The sequence below is a fragment of the Eucyclogobius newberryi genome, unplaced genomic scaffold, assembly GCF_026437365.1.
Source record: "Eucyclogobius newberryi isolate DKJ021-1_F unplaced genomic scaffold, fEucNew1.0.hap1 SCAF_18, whole genome shotgun sequence".
Lineage (NCBI taxonomy): Eukaryota > Metazoa > Chordata > Actinopteri > Gobiiformes > Gobiidae > Eucyclogobius > Eucyclogobius newberryi.
In genome coordinates, this window is record NW_027315812.1 from 26777417 (window position 1) to 26800601 (window position 23185).

The 23185-nt window shown below is 38.9% G+C and overlaps 1 protein-coding gene across 2 annotated transcripts in view; it reads left to right on the plus strand.

The window, feature by feature from the left end:
* Positions 1 to 23185, plus strand: part of LOC140364814 (neuropilin-1a-like) — a 123522-nt gene that overhangs the window by 18381 nt on the left and 81956 nt on the right. For both annotated transcript variants that reach the window (XM_072451185.1, XM_072451186.1), the window contains exon 3: positions 22701 to 22882. In XM_072451185.1, the coding sequence (XP_072307286.1) occupies positions 22701 to 22882 (182 nt within the window). The remainder of the gene's footprint in view (positions 1 to 22700; positions 22883 to 23185) is intronic.

The following is a 23185-nucleotide window of genomic DNA, read 5'->3' on the forward strand; positions in this document are numbered from 1 at the left end:
TACATTTGCTTTGGTAAAAAAAAACGTAGGCCTATTGAAGTATCTCTTTAAAATGTCCAATAAGAGACCTCAGATGTAATGATCTAGATAAGGAATTGTGCAGATCTTTGTTCAACAGAAACAAATGAATGACTTATCTATTTTGTCTAGATGTTCTTTTTGTATATTTTTTGTTTGTTCAAGGTAAAGAAAAGCACTTAGGGGAGTAGAAAGTGCACCTTCTCTCAAACGTAGTTAAGGAAAAGTAAATGTTATCCGATGTTATCAAGATGACCTCAAACTTTAACATGTTGAAGGTGTCCGGAGTCCTTGAGCAAAGCTAGACGACCCTACCAAGCTTTTTGTGTTTGCGTGTTCGGTGGCACCTCTTTGAACTTCAAGCATGCACTTAAAGCGCAAAGCAAAAATAAATGTTGCTAACAGGCCATAAGTATCTCACCCAACAATCCCTGTCACTTCAGCGCTCCTGGGGTCAAGGCACTTCCCTGCTCTAAAAGCCTCTAATGCCAGTGGCTCGTTTAAAAAGGGTTTCCTGGTGCGTTCCGGTTGTATTTATTCCCCTCCATGACAACGGTTGATAAACGCTGCCCACTTGTCCATGTACGCCTGTGACTTCTGCAGGGGAGCGTGAGAGAAAGCTCTTAAGCCCCTCCAGCTGTGCGAGCTTTATTGGGTTTTACCATGCGTGCAAGTAAAGTGGGAGATTGACAGTGGTTAGCCTGGCCGCGCGGTATCGTCCCAGCGTCGTCACGATATCAAATATTAGTGGCACGATTATTGTAAGAAGAAACACCATGATGTATAGATGATTTGCAATTATTAACATGATGAACTAACAGTGAAATCCTTATTTTCCTTTCATTTCCGTTGTTAAGCTTGTTACCGTTGTAAGTATGTGACAAGCTTTATGAAATCCAACTTTCTGAATGATAAAGTAAAGTTAATGTGGCATAAACAGAATACATAGTAGACCAATATCTGTAACGCTTATCAGCCATCGGTTTCTCTGGATTAAGAACAATGGGTACTGGCATTGACCATGAAAAAATAAAAATCATCCCTATATTTAGGTGTACTTTTTTGAAGTATAAATTGAAGGGAAATGACATAATTTTGCCTCTAAAACAGATTTTTTTCTAAAATGTCCATGATTATAATTAACCTTGAAATCCCTACATTGTCCACTGCTCTCAAGATGTCCTGCCTCACAGCAAGAAGGTTCCAGGTTAGATTTGCATGTTCTCTGTGTGTCTGGAAAGGTTCCTCCAGCTTGATCCCCCTGACCATAAGATAAGATATTCCTTTATTGTCCCACATGGGGAAATTTGATAAGGTATAAGTGTCAAGGTATTTCATGAAGGTATAAGTCATGGTTCAGAGATTTGATTTTACTGTAATAAGATTATCGAAGAAAAACATTCAGATTTTTTTGTTTAAAATTTCAAAAGTATAATATATATACTGAATTCCAGTCCTTCAAACATTCATCTTTGGCTGTGTGGCAACAGCAGCTAGGGTGGCAAAAACATATCATGGAATCTTCCATTTGTTTTGAATCTCGCTCTGAGCCTTTGCCAAGGATGGAGTTTCGCTAAGCCCTTTTCTGGCACATAAACGCTATTTTCCTCGCTCCCCGCCTCCAAGCATCTTCCCTATATGGTGGATTCTCCGTCTCGTGGATTGGATCGCTCACAGCTTTAGAGATGTCAAGTCGGATGCGCTTTTATCTGAAACAGATTGTCAGAACAGATATGTCGTATGGAAAGGCTCATGATTCGGAGACAACATTTGCTAATCTCCGCGCGGCGTATCTGGCCCTACATCTATTGACTGTGAGAACATGCAGACTCCCTTTTCCTTCCAACAGTAATGAAACAGTCTTAAACAGCAATAATTCAATTACGCAATACACCTTCCAAAAGGACAGTTGGCAACAAGCGCAGTTTCCGTCGTCTCTCTCACTCTCCCTCGTAAAATATAATTGTTTTTTACCTCTTATATTCCATTTTACAATCTTGCGCAAAGAAGTCTGCTTTTGTGTGCTAACCTATTCCAGACATTGGTTTTCTTATCATCATTTTGTATAAATTAAACCATTATAAACCATGGAATCCAAAATCAAATGTCAAAGGTTTTAGAGGAAGAATATACAAGAACTAAAACTCAACCTGTGAACTTGTTGCGATGAAGAGACCTTTTTACTGAATCTTGAGTCAAGCTTGCCTCTTCAAAAAGCGATGGTCGCAGATACACCCCCCAATCTCTAAGAGCCTCTTGATGGAACATTCTAGACTCTTTCATTTGACCATGTCCAGCCTTGTCAGACTTGTTGCTTTCACCTCGAACGGAGCGTCTGATTTTGATTGATGTCCAGCGCTGCTCCGGCCGGCCCCTGTTTGTTGCCCTAACGCCCTGGTGCTTCCTGATCCTTCCAGGGCCTCTTTATTCAAACAATCAAGCAACTCCCCAGGGTGAGGAAAAGTTTGTTTGCAATGTAAGAGGGTTGAGACAAACGAGAGGATGGGAGTTTACTGGTCATTTTCTATTGTGCTAACGAAAGAGTGTATTTTTTGCCATCTCAGCATTAGCTCTATATGTTTATTTTTATTTAAATCTGTCTGTAAATGTCCCATTGAGGTTCAACTATTGCTCAAAATGCAAATGAACCAAAAAAGGACAGAAATATAATTGTTTTGGAGATTACACAAGACATTTTTGAAGTGACTTAAAGTAGTTGTAATTATAGACTATATATTCAAATTATGTTATAAACTGTATATGATATATCTCCTAAACAACAACTGCAGTATATTTTCTTTTTCCGAATATAACGCCCACCTCTACACAGCATATGTATATTATTCATTAAATACATAGAATAAGGCTAAAAAACAATTGCTTTTAGCCATGAATGAAAATGTTGTGTAGACGATTCCAAACCAAAGTTACTTAAACAAGTCCGTGTTTTTGTTAATTAGGGAATCGAATTGAAACACGGGTTCAAAAGAGCCACTCAGTAAGAAATGGGATGTTTAATGGTTTGAAAAGGTTTTATAATTCACTGTACTTTATGCTGTGGCTCATTTTCTTCATTGTGCTTGAGGGCTTGTCAACACTCCAGTTGTCCCTGTGCTAGTCAGCTCTGATGTGGTAAGCAGACAGTGATTGATGGGGCAGCTACCCTTCTTGCTCCCTGATTGAGTTAGCGCCACTCACAATCCTTGGCTTTGTTTGTTGGTTGCTTGATCCCTCGCCACTAAATCGGCACCATTAGCTGTGGTCTTTTAAGCCAGCCAGGCAGCATCTTTTGTTATGTGGAAGTAAGTGGGACTGTAAATTCAGAACCACTCAAACTCTTAGCGGAATTATCACAGCGGGGAAGTGATGTTATTAGTTGCCTCTCTTCCCCTGGCGCCTGTGCAGCCGTTTCATGCATGTTTTGCACGGTGTCCTTAATTATTGTGTAGTGTAGTCAAAAGGACTCGCGGACACACAGGCTCCAAGTTGGCAGGCAAGTTTGAATATGGGGTTGTAAAAATAGAGTTATGGTCTCCAAAACTTGTTCTGTTTATTTTACCATTTTTTTCAATGTTGGTGCAAGAAGGATCCGCCTGGTTTGCTTGTCAATTGGGAAAAACGTACGAAAAACACTTTGCAGACTTCCTAAAAAAGAAACGTTTGACTTCAAACTTATCCAAAAAAAAAGGACATACTAATAATACATCCACATGAATCCATGCTTATTAATAGCTGGCTAATCACAGAGTTGCTCTTGCTAGCATTGTTTATTTTTGCAGCTGATCTGTTTCCTCTTCCTGTTAACAAGCTCAAGTGGCCGTTCTTATCTGAAGGTCCTGCACAAGGTGAACTGGTTCTTAGCTGATTGTGCACTTGTACAGGACCGGTTCTAGCATTAGGCTGTAGACTATTGTTTGTATTCAAAAAACAAAACATCAGATCTTTTATAAAATACAAAGTTATCCATTTATGTCTGCTTTTTTTTTTTACTGTCAACTTAAACATAATCAATTGATCCACAAGGAACTATCAGCCTAAATTCTCTCACACAGGCCAATATTTTGTTTAGGTCGACCTGCTGCCTGAAGAGCTCAGGCATTTATCAGTTTGTAGTAGATTCAAAATATATTATTTTGGGATAATGTTCCAGATTGGCCCTACATTATGGCTTAATACTTTAATGACAATTGTTTGTCTGGATTCGAAATGGTATCGATCGGTATCATCACTGTCCATGGAAAAAAAGAAACATTTTGATTGAAAAAGCTCAGTTATTGTGGAAGTTTGGTGGATCATAAGGTCATTATGTACATCACTCCAAACGTTTTTTCATAGGAGCCCCACAAAGCAACAGCTCTGAACTTGTAGACAATCAAGACAGACAAGCCAATCCTCCCAAGCCAATCTCCCAAAGTCTTGTGGACAGTTCCCAAGTGGTCGCTCTGCTCCAGCCAGCATGACCGGGTCACGATGCATCCAGGCTAGACTCCTCAATGACCCCTACACAAGCGTACCCACTCTCCCCCTCACTCTCCGCTGGGAGCAGTCAGGACAGGGAGAGGAGGTCACCAAGGGGGATGGATGGGGCTTTTAATTGAATAATTCCCTGTGCAGTTATTACACCGATTGCCCTGGAGCGCGCTAGTCATTCCACAGCTATGTGAAGGAGCAGCATACTTCACACCAATGGGATTTATAGTGGCACCTCCGAACGATGCAGAGGCGTTTAAGGAGTCAAGACATCTATCTTAATCTCGCTCGTACGGGAACACAAATGTAATTTAGAACCAAAATGTCACTCAATTCCAGCACCAAAGGGTAATTATCTTGAATTATGTCGATCATGACCTAGATTTGCCTTGAAATTGCAGTGTTGCCAGGTAACTATGGCAAAGTTTACACTGGCAACATCTAAATTTTAATCTAGACGTCCAAAGAGTCAAGGAATCTATCTTAATCTTGCTCGTATGTGAATGCAAATGCAATTCAAAACTAAAATTACGCTCATGTACCATACAACAATTATCTTTAATTATCTCTGATATGACATAGATTTGCTTTGAAACTGCCAGTTGTTGCATTATACAACATTATACATGGAAAACGATATGCGACAGTTGCTAAGTGGAGTTTTATGCAACACCATTATTAGGTCAGGGAAGAATTTAACCCAGAAGATAAAATGTTATCATAAAAGGCTTTTTTGTTAGAAAGCCACAAGGTTCTGTTTAAGTTGTTTGAGACCAAAAGTGATCTATTAGTCTGGCACGATTCAACCAAACCTCAAATGAAAAGAATCATGAATACAGCATTTGTCTGGAGTTTGTTTCTAATTTTAGTTTCAACATAGTTTAAATTGAATTAGACCAATTGACCTCTGAAAGACCTTTATCCGAAGAAAAAATACTTAGATTTGAGTATTTTTTACACAGAATTTACAATATTTCTCACATTCTTTAAGCAAACTGATCAGTGGAGACGGATTTATAAGATTTAAAAATACTATTATTTCTGCTTACTTACTTAATCCAACTTAAGCAATCAGACTTTTTACTTGTTGATGAAGGAAATCATTGGAAATATATTGAATGAAGTCAAAGAAATACAGGTTTAAACAAAACATTAAACTTAACACAAAATATGAAACCATTTGGCAGACTCTTCAACACAGATGTTCCGTTTTCGCTGCAACCTTCCTGTTACTTTTACTCATCTCGGCTTGAACGTAAACCTTATGCTTCCACACTTGCTTTATCTTGCGCACACTGTTTCCTGTCTAACAAACTCTAGCCTTTACCTCTGAGCGACCCCATCCACGCCTTCCTCCTCGCGCCCCTTCTCAACTGGCCTTTTTCAACAAGTCATGATGACTTTTTCCTTATTGAAGTACCAAAGTTCAGTAGGTCGGGAGTTTAGCCTAAGCTACGTTACATATTCGACTCCAGCGACCTCCGTAAGGGATGGAAAAGATGACCTTAAATAGACATGGCTTAGTTCCGGATTGTTATGGGTTATTCCAGTTTTTGAAATATTCCTAAAATAACTTCTTCCTGCTTTTGTCTTGTTGTAGTTTAGGCCAAGTATTGGCACAGACTTAGTTCCGGTTACTTTTGTTTGACCTCAAGTTAGAAACGGTTTTAGTTCACATTTAGTCCCCGTAGAGACCTGGTTTAGTTTGAATTAGGACGTTGTTTAGTCCTTTATTGACTTGAATTATAGTTAAATCTAGGTTCAAGCTATTTCATGAAGTGTCTTATCCTAGTTTAGTTTAGATTAAGACTTGGTTTCAACCTTTTTAAGTGTCGCGACTGTCCAACCTTCCAAAGATTGACATTTCACATTTAAAGACAACTTCATCTTGTTACTTTCTTTAACCAACATTGCTAAATTACATTGCCAAGCACATTTCTTGAACCAAATTACATTTTATTAATCAATATGCAAAGCTAGTACTTGTTTGCTGAGTCTGGTAAACATGCATATCCCGCACTCATGCTGGCGCAAAGTTATCCGTGGAGAGAGGCGTGTTGACAGTCTTCAAACAGCGGCTAGGCTAAGTTATGCTAATGCCACGTATTGTCATTAACACTGGTATTTGCATGACAGATTCCTTCTTTGGAAAACAAACACAGCGGGAAGTGTGTCCGGGGCGATAAAGGCCACACAGCTAGCATGTAATGTTAGCTAATATTTATGAGCCGCGATGTAGCTAATTGAAATAAGGCCAGTACTATGTTGAATTATTTTACAGTTTTATGAATGTTTTACCTCACACGTGTGATTGTAAGTAATGTATATAATGTAAACATATGAAATCTAAACTAACTAATAAGCAAACTAAACTAAACATTTAGTTGGACGTCTCCTACATAGTTTTAGAATTATCTTGGTCTTATTTAGTACTGAACATTATTCATTCATAAGTTTAATATTCCATTCTTATATACACTATTTCCTGGTACTTTTATGTACAAATGATAATTGCATTTAATGCAATTAATTTTCCAACCAAAGGTTTAGTAGTGATAGACATTATCAGTGATTTTTGATTCTATCCCATATAAAGTAATACTATGGGTTTTGTATTCAAATGTACTGAAACTCTTCTTATATAAATAGAGTAATACAGGAGCGAAAGTAATGATAGTAACTGTGAAAACATTTACTATCATCATTATTACTATCATTATTTTCACTCGTCCCAAGTTGGCTTGGGTAATATATAAAGTGCATTTATGTGCAGAAAAACTAAAAAATAAACCATATTTTTTATACCAGTGCATTAATACGATTGATCAATATTTCGCACTAATGCTTAGTTTTCCAGATTTATAAGAAAGTTAGTTTTATACAATATATTTTTTTATTCTACTTTGTCAACAAGAACTAAAACATACATGGACCTAAACATACATAAATTACTGATTCTTTTTCATTTCTATCACATTAGCCGCTCCTTCAAGCCACATTTTGCTTCACCGATCATAAAGCGCCCTTTATTTACCTCTAAAATGGCTTCCTACCACATAAAAGAAACGTATTAAGTGCTGGCTTGAAAAGGATACTATATGTTCCATACAGTATGGTCATTCATGCTGTTTCCTCCCTGCCTGTGGGGTGTCTGCGTAACCATGCCACAGTCTCGGGTAGGTGCCCCAGGGGGTATGTGTGGGTGGGGGGATGGAGGGGTGGTATTCTTCAAATGGAGATAGGATATGTACAAGTCCTGCTGTGCTACGTTTCCTCCTCTTGTTCAAAGAATTGTTTGTATCCTTGGAAAACTGTCAAACACAGCATTGGGGCTTTAGTATCTTTATCTTTAAACAGTGATTAGTTATTCAAAACTGAGCAGCTACCAGCAATAAAGCCAGACAAAACCAGGTCTGAACCCAGATTAAACCACAGCTAAAGTAAGACAAAACCAAGAACCCAAATCTAAACTAAATTAAACTGGGACTATAAACCGAACATAAACCAGGTCTTCACCAGCAAAAAACCTGTCTGGGAAATTAGTGGAATTTTAATCGAGTTTAAGATTCAGGGGGATTTTAATCAAGAGGACCTCAATCAAGCTTCTGTGAGTAAAAGTACTTTGTTAGGGGCAGAGACCAAACATTGGAGGAAGAAATTGGGCTATTTTTTGTGTTTAATGGCAATGATTCACATGAAATCAAGCCCAAAACCAGAACAAACCAGGACTAAGCTCAAACTTAAAGCTAAATGGCAACAAGATGGACCCAGTATTCCATAGATTCCTCGTATTCCTTCGCCCTTGACAGCTCATTGTTGTAAAGATACCATATCTCCACAACCGTGTCATAGATAGACCCCTGTTGAGATTGCTTCATGCTGGCTTACCTAAACCTATAATCAAAAATCCTCTCAAACGTCAAGGTAGGACAAATGGTGGTCATTCGCTCCCGGTAATGACCTCCAAGATGGAATGAAATATCTCTCTCGCTTGCTTCTTTCTTGCTTCCTCTTTCATCTGGCAAAAACATGTTGTCTCCTCATAGAACAGCCCGTTTCCATGTTTTCAAAATTTCATAACGATCCCTTTTTCCCTTTGGCTTTGGGAAAAAATGTATCAAGGAGGTTCTGCTTGTTGTGGGATTGTGCTCCCGAAGCACATTGCATAACAGATTGATGCTCTAAGATATGAAATCGTGATCTGTAGAAATGATTACAAAACGTAGCTTCTTGGAAAGGTTGTGTCGTGTACTAAAGCATTCATTCAAAGACATTCCACCTTGTTTATTTCAAAGGTTGATAAGCAGTAACATTGTTTTTTGCTGGGGACCATCTAAAATACGTCATCCTCCTTTAACTAGATACTCCAAAGGGTTTGAATGGGTTGACGAAAATGCAAACAACCGTTTTCTAGGGATAATTGCTTACTATGTGCTCCTTAAATAACAATATTATTACAACAATACAATCTAAAGCCTGTGGTGGTTGAAAATGTGACAAACTTACTCACCTTTAATGCTATTTTCGTAATGCTATGCAAGCCTAACCTTTTCCCATCGTGAAATTAGCATTAGATATGCTATGCTGCTCTTTGTTCTCACATTTAACTGTTGTACAATCCTGAATATGATTGATGCTAACGCTAGATATGTATTTCATTAGCATTAGCATTTCATAATCACCTCCATTGTATGCTTCAAGTGGCCACATTCTTGGCTGATTGTTATATTGTTGTCCGTTCCAAATTTGACTCATATTGCTTTCAACTGCTGGTTTTCCTTGCTATTTCAACATATTTAACTTATTGTGTCTCTACTCCTATTGTACAATTCCTTGAAAACTTCCTAAGAGCAATAGTTAGCATATGTAAACTGTATGTGCACATTGAAATATACTGCGAGGCTCTGCTAGATTGGAAGCGTTTCCATAGCAGGGAAAGTGCTAAATGTGGATTTGCCATGGGCTACGTTGTAATTAAATATACTTAGTCATCCTCATTGTGCTCACGATAACAAGATGTGTGGTAAAAAAGGGAAATGAGGAGCAGATGGGGTGAGCTACCTGCAGCTACGACTCAATGCAGGCCATAAACCGGGCAATTCTTTACCAATTGGTTTGTTTTGGGTCCTGAAGCATATCCTTTTCAGACAGTTAGACCTAAACTAGAAGGGCTTGAAATAGAGAACACTCAACATTTAGTTCAAGGATAAATTCCCTGAAGGTTTAAGATATACTTTATTGTCCCCTCTCAGGGTATTTTGACCCATCGTTCATCGCAGTTGGGTTAAACATGTCAAGAACAGCTTAGTACCATTGTCCATTCATAATAATGTATCACTGCTTTTTTGGACAGCATATATATATAGAGCTATATATATATATGCTTTATATGATTTTTTCTTCATGAGTACTAGATCTGGTATGATTGGTGCAAAGCTGTAAGCCATTCACATGCCATAGTAGCATGTGACTTCATGTTCCAGACAAACAAAGTCAAGATCAGGGTTGAACCTTTTTTTTATCTGAACAAATATGTCAATCTGAGCAAAAATTGCCTTATAATCCTTAGATGTAAGATAAGGAGTTCTCTATTCTTAAAACATGACAACTGGTTTATTGTAACTGTTTGCAGTGGCCCAAATGTATTTCTCATTTCCCTGACACATTCCAAGCATCCTCATTTTTTACTGTATTGAGTTTATAAGCGCTTTTCACAATCATGGAAATGCTAACAAATTGTTAACTGTGCACAGTTCTTTATAATTAGAGGTAAACAGCACAAAGCTGTCTTATTTTGACCCTAGGAGCGGCTTTTACAATATTTCTGTATATATATTTATCATATGAAAACAATTGTTTGATACAGCCACCTTAAGACAACCAAAATTATTCCAAGTTGCAATTTTGACGCATCATTTTGACAAATCCTCTTAAGCTCCGTTGCGTTAAGCATAATTTGAAACAATTTCCCTGGTCATGAGCGCATCAGAAGCTCCGTCTTATTAGATTGCACTAACATTTGGGTCAGTGCTAACAACACCAATCGACTACTTATAAAACACATCTTCTTAGACAGCAAGAAGCTAACAATAGGCTATTTACTCTGAGCATTGTTTACCGCTCACACATTCTAGTGCAATAATCGCGTTATTGTGACCTATTTGTCGTGCTTTGCTCTTGTGATGAGAGGAAGGTCAGAGCGTATCTGCCTGGGTGACTGAAGGTCCGCGTGGATGTGTCACAGCCTGGAGGGACGTCCCAGACACCGACGGGGCTAAAGAGACGGTCAGCTGAGCATACTTAGGCATCAGCAGAGGACAAAGGTCACTGGGTCTCCATGCATGTGAGGTTCCAGTAACAGCGGCGGTTTTTGTGGTGACTTTGATTTCCAGGGCTTGTTTTTAGTATGTTTGTTTTATGTATGACTTTTGGAGCAGTCAGAAATGCTTAAGTAATTGTAAAAGACAAAAAGTGATATAATGACAATGATATTTAAGGTGATGAACTATGCTTTATTGGGCTTTATAAACTACTCTTGAGTCGCATTGTATTCTGTAACAGCAAACTATTACAATCAATTGGCCTTGAAATAGGATAAACTATTCATTTTGCCTGAAATAATATGGGTCTTCTGAGAATGATATATTACACAACTCCACTTAGCTTGGTGTAAGACATTCATTAATTAAATAACATTTAGACTATCATTATCAAACTAGTCAAAACAACAACAGAATATTGTGTTATTATTACAAATGAATTCCCCTTTTTTATTCATTACATGATAAAAACTGAGAATACTTTTTTCTTTACATTTAGGTAGTAAAAGTGTCTTGCAGTAGATAGACATTCTTGTTTGCAGTATACAGTAACAGTGGGTGTTTTTGCAGTGTCTTAGCCCGCTCCCTGAAGCGGTCCAAAGTGGCTCTGTGCTAAATAGAAAGGATTCCCCCTCGGGCCAGAAATCTCCCTCCCTCAGAGCCTCCTCATATTTTTTGAATAAAGGATTATTGTGCTTGTTGTAGAAGGAGGGGGATGCCATAATTGTGCCTAAATAGCCAAATTCATTAATTTGATTGTTGGCGACAGTGCATCTCTCGACAGTGTAATTAGGAGAGCTAATGGATGGAAGCGCGCGGAATCCATCAATGCTAATGATAATTGCTGTTTAGCAAAGTGAATATGCTTAAGCAACGTGTTGTAAAATCATAAACGCAGATCTAAAAATATGGAAGTGCGTGGCAGTAACACCCGCCGAGGCACTTTTAGATACAGCTGTGTTGTACGAGGGCGGCAGGAGCGCGGTGGGTCTTTTATCTTCTGTCCATCTGCACTTTGGCGGGTGCAATCAGGGTTTGCAATAATGTTTGAAGTGCTGGCTTCAGGAAAACAACTTTAAAATAGCTTTAGTGCAAATGAAAATTAAAGGACAACTGTAATGCAGTATTTGTATTGTCATATACCTTTAGATATACTTACCGTTTCAATGAAATCTAATTTTTAGAACTTAAAACAATATGTACATTGAAAAGTACACATTAGTCAGGCATTCCCTCATCAGAATTTGGGGTTAACACTCCATCCACTGGCAACAGAGCAAACTATCATAGGGAAATACACAAAACATAGTTGGCTACTGTAAGCACACAGTTATAATGAATGTGATTTGAGGCTAAAATGCTTATTATTTCATTTTATTTCATTTTTTTTAAAAACAGCTCCTCCAGGAAATTGAAACAGGGTGTTTCCTGAGGCTCAGAAGGCTTACGATACATGATTAATGAAAAAAGAGTGAATGGTGCTAAATACAACTCTTGGTATGTTTTTGATGACGAAACAATGGCATAATATGGTTTAACGCTCAAAAAAGTCACAGTCCCAAAAAAATGAGGTGTCCACAATTATTTGAGTTACTTTGATCAGGAGTAACTAGCTGGAGGATTAGTGTATTTTGAATACTTGACTTTGACGTAAAACCACCCCAAATACAAACTCCAAACAGAAAACCTTCTGAAAAATGAACTTGGGACCTTCTAGCTGTGAGGCGAGAGTGCTAACAATGTCACCACGTTGCATCCTACATTAAAACAAGCTAAAGTCACAAGCCAAACTCCCAAAACAAAACATTAGCTACAAGCAGTGGAAGTCACCATTGCTAAATCCATCAAAGCTAATGCTAATTTCTGCTCTGCCAAGTTAATAATACCAAACCAACATGGAGTAGATTAAAAAGTCAGCTCCAGAAATATAGCGGTCACACCCACGGCTGCTCCGTTAGATGTTCGATGGTGCAGCTGCGTCGTACTCCAGGGCGGAGAGAGCTTTTCATCTGCCATCTCTCCGCGCAGTGGCGGCCGCAATCAAGGAACCACTTCTGAGACCATCGGCTCTGATTGGCTGCTGTTCCTCCCGCTGGGTGGGTTTGCCGTGTTGCGAGGCCTCCCCAGAACGCCTTGCGGCTCGCTTCAAATTGGAAACACATCAGTCCAGAAAGAAATGCTTTTTACACTCCACGGTCAAGAGTCTGTTTTAACGATCTGTGGCTTCAATAAAAAAAAGTTAATGTAGATGGCTCAATCAGGGGGACTATGTTATTTTGGGGGAAAGGAATGTGGCAATTACAGCTGGAATAAACCCAATCTGTTATTTGAGTTTACATATGATCCTATGGTCAGGTTCACAATCTAATGGCCAAAGTGCTTCTGCTTGACGGCGTTGAGAATTTAAATTAACTTTTGATAGAGCGGTATATGCATGCAATTTCCGCAGCGCCAGTATAAGTTTTAAGAAGCTCAATTATGTTAGAGACTTCATGCCTTTCTCAAACTTGACTTTACACCAAAATTATAAAGAGTTATATTAATACATTTTGACTGAAGAAATCGACAAGAAAAAAGGGTTTATGTATTATGAGTCTCTTATTAGTGTCAATAAGCTGTTAGTTGTAAGCTGTACTGGGTTTTTACTGTTTTAAAGTTCATTTTAAACAATTTGCAGCATTCCAAACACTTTCCTCACTTTTTTAATGCATTTCTAGCATCATACTTAATCACCGTAATTAGTTTCTAAGCGCGTTTCACAACTTTCAGAGGCCAGAGCGGAGTTTTGCCATTGTGCTAAAGCTAACAACAACTAGCATGCTAAAAGTGCACTAGCGTTACTTCCTGGTGTGTGATAAAACGATAAAAACACTTTATAATTAAAAGCAGGCAGCACACAGCGGTCTGTCCTGCTGCTTGTACAATATATATGTATATAATGGGGCAAAACTGATTTATAATAATTACATGAAAAAGGTGTACTATGCAACTTTGGTTTAAATGTAAAATATCTTGCCCCACAAGCTGTCACGCTTCAACAATGTACTTTGATCTAACACATTACTATGTATCTTTTTTATCTTATCTTATCTTATCTTTTTTCATTGGCAATTTCACAGTGTCGAAATGTTTCTTGTTACTTTTAGTGTTAAATGTATAATTATATGCATTGTTTGTTTTTCTTTTTTTACGTTTTACGGTGCCCTACACACAGTATTAACCGATGCCTTTTTTAACTTTAAAAATTTTAAACAAACAAACTTAAACTAAAACGAATTAAACATGGTTCTAATGCAAAAATATATACCTTGAAAAACATGCATTCTTACAATAAGCGGGGTCACCTCTCCACAGATCAGACCTGTAACTCAACCAGGAGTCTCCATGAAAATATGTTCAATCCACACTGTGTAACATTCCATGCGAAACAACAACAAAAAACCTCTAAAATGTTTGATCTCACCATCATTATTCAGTGTTGACTAAAACAAAGAGCGACAAAAACCTTAAAATCTTGCTTTTCCCTTTCAGCTTCTCATTTGTAGGCCACGCTATTTTTAACATTACAACTACTGGAGTGTTTAGCGCCTGCTCCGAGTACCTGGGGCGTTGGTTGGTCTGTGACTGAAACCAGTTCATTTCATGTCAGCTGGGATTGTCCCCCTTCAGGCTCCGAAAAAGTAAGTCAGCTTGTCTGGGGCCCCTTATACAGACCTTAACGATGTTTTGCTAGTGCCCGGGGTGACAGTTTGTTAGCCCGGACTTGTTAACACGTGAAGCCTGGTTGCATGGGCCGGGACTTTTCCCTGACAGCTGACAACAAGAACCCCTTTTTCTTATTACGGAGTCTCCTGGGGTTGCAGTCCCTCGCCTGTTGTTCGAGCTTCTCTTTTTTCCTGCTTGTGGGATGTTTTGACATGTTTTAAGTGACATGTTTTGGTGGGGGTTTTTAAGCGAATTGTACCATGTCAGGAAAGAGAGACAGGAGGGCAGTAGTCAAAGTAATCGATCATAGTTATTTGTCAGTATGTCATGTTCTAAGACTTAAAGCAGTAGTTTCATTCATGTGAGCTTGATTGGTTAAGTCTTTTTCTCACTTACACAACAGCATAAATTGAAACCTTCACTTTGATGTCAGCAGCTACTGACTTTAACCTCATTTAAACTGCTTAAACAGTGTTAATTGTCATGTGAATTACTTGCATATGTTCCTAATCAAACATTGAAGTTATCAAGTGCAAATTAACAAAGCTAAGGTCTCCTCGAGTATTTTAAAAAGTCTGAATGAAGCTTCATATAGGTTCGCTCCCATGGTTACCAGAAGGACGCAGACACTAAACTAAGTAATTTGTCACATTTTAAGTTATAAAAAGAGATATCATAAGAAGATTAGTAGGTCATTTTATAATCGTTATTATTCAGGTCACAATTTAATCATAAAAACTCATTTAGATTTGGTCATTTTCAATACAATCTAGACCAAAATGTGCATTTTTATCTCAATTTATGTCACATTAACTTTACTTTATCATTCAAAAAGTTTGGTTTGATAAAGGTGTTTACAGACTTTATCATTTTAAAGGGGAGATATTATTCAAATAAGACATTCAAGAACCGAGCCCTTCTCACTAACCCACTAAAAGTTGAAAAATGCATGTTTGAGATGCAGTTGCTCCAAAAATCAGAGATCACCTGACTTCTTTCTTCTTACAACATTTTACCTGTCCAAAATATAAAATAACGATCCAAAGATGTCATAGATTATCACCATATAGTGGACAAAAACATCATGTATTGAGAAGTAAGTTAGAGTTTAAGTTTTCTGGTCTTGGGTTGATAACTGTGAAGAATCATTAAATCCAAATTTTCACACAATAATCGTAACAGTAAAAGGTGATCTTGTGACATCTCAAGGTATAAAACACTGAAACCCAACGGCATTTTAAAACGCCTGAGTTGCAGCCTTATATGTCTCCTTTAAACAATCGCACCGAGCTTACAGAGTCTGTCATAGCATTATTCCACTGGTGATTGCTTTTGTAAGGCCATCAAGCGGACGCCATTGAGCAGACGTTTACAGCCACGAGACAGATGATTTCCACGGCTTAAGCTGGAGGCGATAGAACCGTCATATTGTTAGCTTTGTCGCCTTCCTCCCGGCTTTTGCGGCAAAGCCTAATGTTCCCGTTTGACACCGGCCGATTGCTTTTCTTCTTCTTCTCCGCGCGCCTGAAGAAATAAAGCAGGCTAATACATTTGAGTCGGTGAAGCGAAGGTCGTAGAGAATTACATTACAAGCTTCTTCGTCGTGCTACCCCCCCTTTAGCACTCCACTCCCCATCTTTTCTTTTTTCCTTTTTGCTTTAATTTCCCTGTTGGATTGGAAAACCGTTTGGACTATTAGCGCCGTGGTAGGCAGTTGAGAGAGTGTATGTGTGTCCAATGCGGTCCAGACAGATAGATAGGTGGACAGTATTGTCAGGAGAGATGAAGAACAAAGCGCAATGACAACAGATTTGGGTCCCTTAAGTAAACGTTTAATTTGGTGGGGTAGACCAGGCGACTTTGTGACCATTTGGGGTTTGGAAGTAGGTCATGTTGATGAGCTTTTGTGGAGAACGGGACAAAAGCGTTTAACTAACTACGGAAAATAATGGATGGATTTGTGTTCTTCAGTGATTCGAAAGGATCGTATTAGCATTGATTAGCATTTAGGCACAACTCAAAATAATATTGTAAGGAGATAGATCAATACTGACTATTGCATTATGGGCCTTTCTAAAGCAACTGATTTGGCTGTATGGAAGACCAAGCAAAACACAAGAAAATACTGCATTATAGAGTTCAATCTTGGAAGTTAATGTCAGCAACTTTTGGGGTTAGTTATACATGTCAATACTCACTAATATGACACTGTATCCATTAAGTTTGTTGGAACACTGGTGGAGGAGGCAATACAGCTACAGGATCATAGAATTGTTGCAACACTGGTATTTCGGGCAGCTCTTGAAGTGACAAAATAATCTTGCAACAACTATGTTACGCACCAAAACATATTAGATTTGCTTCCTTTTTCATTTCATTCATCACTTCCATTTTCCATTCCATCCTTGTAACTTTTTCTCACCTTAAGAGCTAATGTAGATTGAAGATTAACTAATTAACAGGGCTTTACGTGACTTTTTTTTATGTAGTAAAATTTGTCTTGCCCCAGTACATGCATAATATTGTAAAAGCAGCTCTTAGGGTAAAAATGAGACCGCTGTTTGCTGTCTGCATCTAATTATTGAGCCGAGAACTAGGAAGTAACGCTGGTACGCTGTTAGAATGCTACTTGTTGTTAGCATTACAACTCTCTCTGGCCTCTGAAAGATGTAAAATGTACTTATAAACTCATCACTTTGAATAATTAGCATGTTCGGAATGCGTTAGAAAAGGGCAGCAGTGATTTTGGACGGCGTCAAACCGTTTCAAATGAACTAGTTTTGAAGCTACATTTAACATCGTAAACAACAAGACAGTCTTCCCGTACCATTCCAAGATCCTAGGTGCATCGCCAAGTGTGCAAACCCATTGGCATAGAACTGTAGGAGTCTTCAGTACAGTCATTTAAACAGACATTTTCATCTGAGAGCTTTTGCTTTTTATTTCCCCCGCACACAGAATACAGAGTAGACCCCTGGGGGCGTCTTCTCCCTTCCATCTGCATCCTCCCTCCCGCCGCGAGGCCTTTACGAGGGCAATCGGAGAAGATGATGATGCTCCGGCAACAAAAACACAATAAACAGTTTTCTTTAAAGAGGAGGCAGTGTGAAAGGAGAGCTAGAGTGTTGCTGTGATTTGGATGCTGAATGAAAAAAAAAAAAAAAGTCAGCAAGGAGAGGCGAGGAAAATAGTATTTGGAGACATACAACGCCATAGCAGGTCAATAATATGTGTTGTGTGCGTAAGAGTATACGTGTCAGGTACTGTAGCTGTGTGAGACTCGCATTGTTAACTGTGAGGCAGTGTCTATAGAAGGCCACAACTCTCTTTGCTACGCTGCAGATTAGTTGCAATTAAATGGACCCAAGCCATTCTTTACATTTATGGGGTTTTTTAGCAACATTTCCCTGTGTGTATTTACTACCAACACAAAACCAACCTAAACCTTAACTATAACCATAACCTAACCCTTTCCCTTACTTTAACTATTACCATTATCACTACCGTGTTCCTTAACTATCATACCCATTTATACAAATAAACTATAAACCCCTAAGCTAAAGTGGCCATTGTTTTAGATTAAAGTGATGTCAGTAATACTTAAACTAACAAAAGTGTTCTCATTTGTAGCGCTCTATCCATGTCCAACATACATGACTGCATGTTTAGTAAGAGATGAGAACCATTGGACAGCAACAAAGACACTATTTAAATGTAAAATTACACTAAAAACTAAGTGAAATCTGGTTATTTTACTTTAAATGTGCAGTTTGTAACTTCTTTAGTGGTGATTTTGCAGTTCGAACCACAGAGATGTCCCACAGGTAATACCACCAGGTACATTTACAAGAGAATGGGTGTACTTTTTCATCTATTTAAACTAAAGACATGCATTTAATGACATACTGTGGAACATTACAGACAAGTCAATGTCAAATGGCAAAGCCATCTCCATGTCGAAAACAGAAGTAAACTCAAGAAATGCGGTTAATAAAAATAGACATAAAACAACAAAGTGTACTTGCAGTCAAATAAGCACAAATCATCAGGGGCCAGATAACACCGTATTGACATGCTTTTCTCACCCAGCGCTCGCTTCTCTTTGGCTTCTACCCATGTCAGTGATGCATCTCCACATCAATTTTTTAGACGGTTGTGAATCCTCTGGCTTTTGGCGCTTGTGCATGGGAGACAGAGGCAGCAGAGACACAGCAGGCTGAGCTGAATCATAGGCCCGCTGATAGAACGGGAGCGGGGCCCACCACCAAGATTGATGCTCTCCACAGTGAACTCAGAAGAGGAGCGCGGAGAGCATTGATTGAATTGAGTAAATAGAACTTTTGAAGGGTAAAGAAATGGCTAATTGACGTTCTGAATAGTTTCCCTTTCATTTCAGAAGTTGTTATGTTGGAAACTAATTTGTAGATTAAACTGGGACTGATAAAAAGTAAAATTGTATCCAGATTCAAGTTTATACATCTACTAGTGAGATTCTTGAGCAATAATGTCAAGTCAAACTAGCCCATACACAAAAGTAAGATTCATATTTTACATTTACATAATTTTAACTTCTAAACACATTCTGTTTTTGCAGTGCAGCGCTGATAAAACTAGGCGCGCTAATGACATAGTTACACGAGAAACTTGATCCATGCTTCACGGGAGCCATAACATTGTAAAATCCATGCAAAACCACTATTGTGACCAGTCTGCCACTGATAAAGACAATGTCGTTCTTGTGTAAGGCGAGTCGGGATGTTGCCACAGCTGGTGGAAGAGCAGACACCTTGGCTCAGAATCGCACCAATAACAAAGAAATAGGGGGCAAAGAGCGTGGACGGGTCTTTAACAGTATAAGCAGAATAGTTATGGCGTCTACCCTTTCGTCCTTCTGCGAAACTATAAACAGGTGAAGAGTTAAGAATGCATTTGTCACAGTTTGTGGGTTTAGGCTACTCTTATAAGCATTTTCATTTTGTTGTAATTGTCGTAAATTTCAAGTATTATTGAACTAGGCTAGCTCACTGTATCTTAATTATAATACTTTTTTTTTAAATATAAGGTAAATAACCAATTGAAATGAAAAGTACAGACTATCTAATTGTTTTTAATTTGTAAGTAATGTTGAAGTTTTCAGCTTGTGGTGTTATGTTAATTCTTATCATGCCTCAAAAATAGCATTAGCATTAGCTTCGAGACATAAACACCCACCTTCATAAAGTGTCCTCCAGTTATGTTGTCAGTGTCATCCACCTGTAACTAGCCGTCCACTGTATTATCTTTAAGTATTTATTGATTTTAGCACAACTCAGGGAAAAACCCATTGAGATATAATTGGATATGAAGTAGCGACGCTAACGGTGAGCTAGCCGAGCGCCGGGAGTCAATTTTCGCGCAAACATGTCTGCTATAGGCTTTGATGGAGATGCTCATACTTGCAAGGGTAGTTTACCTGGCACGCTCTCCTTAATTGGTCGCAAATTATAGTGACAGATTACTTAAATTAAATGTAAATTAAAATGAATATAGGCAATGCTTTTCTGATAATGTTTTCATTGATCATGTTGCCGGTAGTGAACATGCAAAAGCTAAAATGAGGAGTCTAAAGGAGTCTTCAATCTGACTCCTCTGATATTTACTGCACCTTAACAGCTTGAAGTATAATCCCAATGTCCTCAAAAGGAATACAAATCTGCTATAAACCCACTTCTATTGCTGCAAGCCTGGACTCCCATTTGAAAAAGAAAAGTAGAAAAGGCAAACGCTTGATGCGAGTTGGCAGCTCTGTATCACCTCAGATCACTCCATCCAAGCAGCAAGACAAGTGAAGTCATCCATCCACGGAGCGGTACCACCCCCGGGGAGCCAATTTCCAGCGCCGCACACTGCCGCCCGCCGCTGCCTCTCCTCACCCCAGACCGCTCTCTCTCTCTCACCACTTGCCATAACATTTCACATAACGACCGAGTGACAAGCCACCCCACTCTTTCACTTCACCCCAGTCACCTCCCGTTAGCCCATTTCTGCTAGACAAATATGTTTGGGAGACTTATGGCAGCCGGGGGAAAACACGTTGCTAGAGAAATGTGCTTGCGGTAACATGTCGGGCCTCACCTGAAGGTTTGAGGAGTCGTTATTCACGGTTTTGATGTCAAATCCGACGCATTAGTGAGAGCGGGATCACAGGGCGGGACTGATGTTTTTACAGTAATTTGGGAATCAAGCTAAAGTATGAAAATAGCTGCAGATGTTGTGCCTGGAAGGAACATATCGTTTCAATGCTTGAGTGGAATAAATGTGGCCAAACACCTTCTGTACAATATTCACCATATGCCGGAAGTTGGCTTGGGCGTCGCCAACCCATGTAATCCTTCTTCTGGTTGTATTAGTTAACATAGGGGTGTCGACCTCCAGAGAAAATATGTGTTGCACAGAATAAAAAGTAATTTTCATGCCGCACATGAACATTGGATATTTCACACAAATTAATCTATTTTTACTATTTGTGACTATATTACTATATTTTTAAGATCTTTCCCTAATTTTCCACTTAACAGGAAGAACATCTGACGACAACAAAAAAGTAGCTTTCAACTTCAATAGAACTTTAATAGAATTCTGTAAATATTGTTAAATGTGCTTTACCTTCTTAAAATGTAACAATTTCTACTTTATTACATGAAACATTGCGTACAGCTCCTTTACCAATTGCATAAAAACACCTCATCTGTGAAAAAAAACTGATGGTTTGTCACAATATACTAAAAAGCACATAACTATATGTCATTGGAGTATTGTGTTGAGCTTGCGTGCTGCAGGTTGTCAGATTCTGGGCATGCTTCGATTGGATAAGTGGCCTTTGGAGCTTGCAAACCTGGCATGAGCTGGTGTTACGGGTAATTACGTCGCGTGGATAGCCGAAACCAGATTTTTGTAGTCATTTCAGAAACCATTTAACCTCCTCATTCTCCAAATAGACACTCACGTAACAGTAGCTTGAGAACGAAATCCCCAACTCAAAGTCATTTAAACCCGACTCTTAACACGACCACGCACACACGATACCTCCAGGCTGCGTAGACCACCCTCGACGCACGGTCACGCTCATTTCTCCACCAGCGGTTTGAATTTCACATGCCAGATTGTGTCCATTGCCTCTCATTCCCCCCGAACTGCTTTTCCCCCCTTTCTATGCTCAAATGATTCAATTAGACCTTGCCTCAATAGCCGTGGGTCTGAAATTCCAATTCCGCCCATGTGCATGTGTACAGTATTTAAAAGCATTAGCACCTGCTCTTCCTACGCGCCACCCAAGCACACCCCTAAAGCCACAACGTAATCGCATTCACCGATAGCGATATTGCAACGAGAGATAAACAGAAGCGAGCGAACAGAGTTAAAAGTGTTGTTACGTAAGGGAAAGGTTGCTGCGGGGAACACAAAAGCCAATGTTACGCAGTGCAGGGCAGGTCGATTTAATGAAAGTAAAAACCAGCCTACCTGTTCGACGAGTTTTAACCCGAGACCTCATTAAGAGAGTGTTTATTTCTACCACATTACCTGCACTAAATGTTAGCTTGCACTCTGCTCCCAAACAGCCGTGTTGGAGTACACCCACGATGAACACTGGAACAGTTCAGGAGTCAAATAAAGCTAAAAAACATGATTAAAAAATGCAGATTTCAATGTCTTTTGGTGAGTTTTGTAACATTCATTTGGGTTTTATGAGAGAAAGGTTTTTGGAATACTGGTCTGACAGTCGCGGTTCACTGATTTTAGTTTTAACTGTTGAACTAGAGTGGAATTACATACTTTCGACATTTTTTTCTGATGTCAAAAGGTTGTGGATGTGGTTCATTTACAACACTGCAGAATGTGAAATCAATTAATTGTGGTATTTAAGGTTGTTTGCAGAATTTGGCAATGAGTACTATATCATTTTGAAGGCATCTGATAACGTTGGTAGTAAAATTTAACACAGCATATCTCAAATGCTTTAAAATATCAATGTTTTTGTGAAAATTCTTCGTCACAAAAGGTCGTTTTTTTATGTATATTTTTTAACTTTTTATGTATCCTAACAAAAATATTCTACATTTAGAATCACATTTTGATCTGTTAAAACGGCCACAAACGTACAAATACAAAAATATGAACTAACCAACATGTCTCTTTTGTCTTGTTCAGGTATGACTACGTTGAAGTCCGGGATGGCGTGGACGAAAGCGGTCAGCTGGTGGGCAAATACTGCGGCAAAATCGCTCCGTCGCCTGTGGTCTCCTCCGGAAACCAACTCTTCATCAAATTCGTGTCGGACTACGAGACCCACGGAGCAGGCTTCTCCATACGTTACGAGATTTTCAAGACAGGTGAGTTGCAGCCGAGTTCAAACTTTTACACAAACGCAAGACACAGCAGTTCTTTCTCCCGCTGCAATTCCATTCTCAAATATAAACACATTAGTGGAACCACAGGGTGAAAATTTGAAAGCACTTTCTATTCCAACTTGGCTCGACCACATACAGCGAACAATATGCTGCGGTATAAAAAGTGCGGAGGTATTTCTGATAATGGGTCTAGAAGGAGCGTCTAATTTCATGCTTTGTTTGTGGCTTATTCAAAGCACCGTAGCAACAAATTATGCAATCGCAATATGGCAAGCAATATGCTCT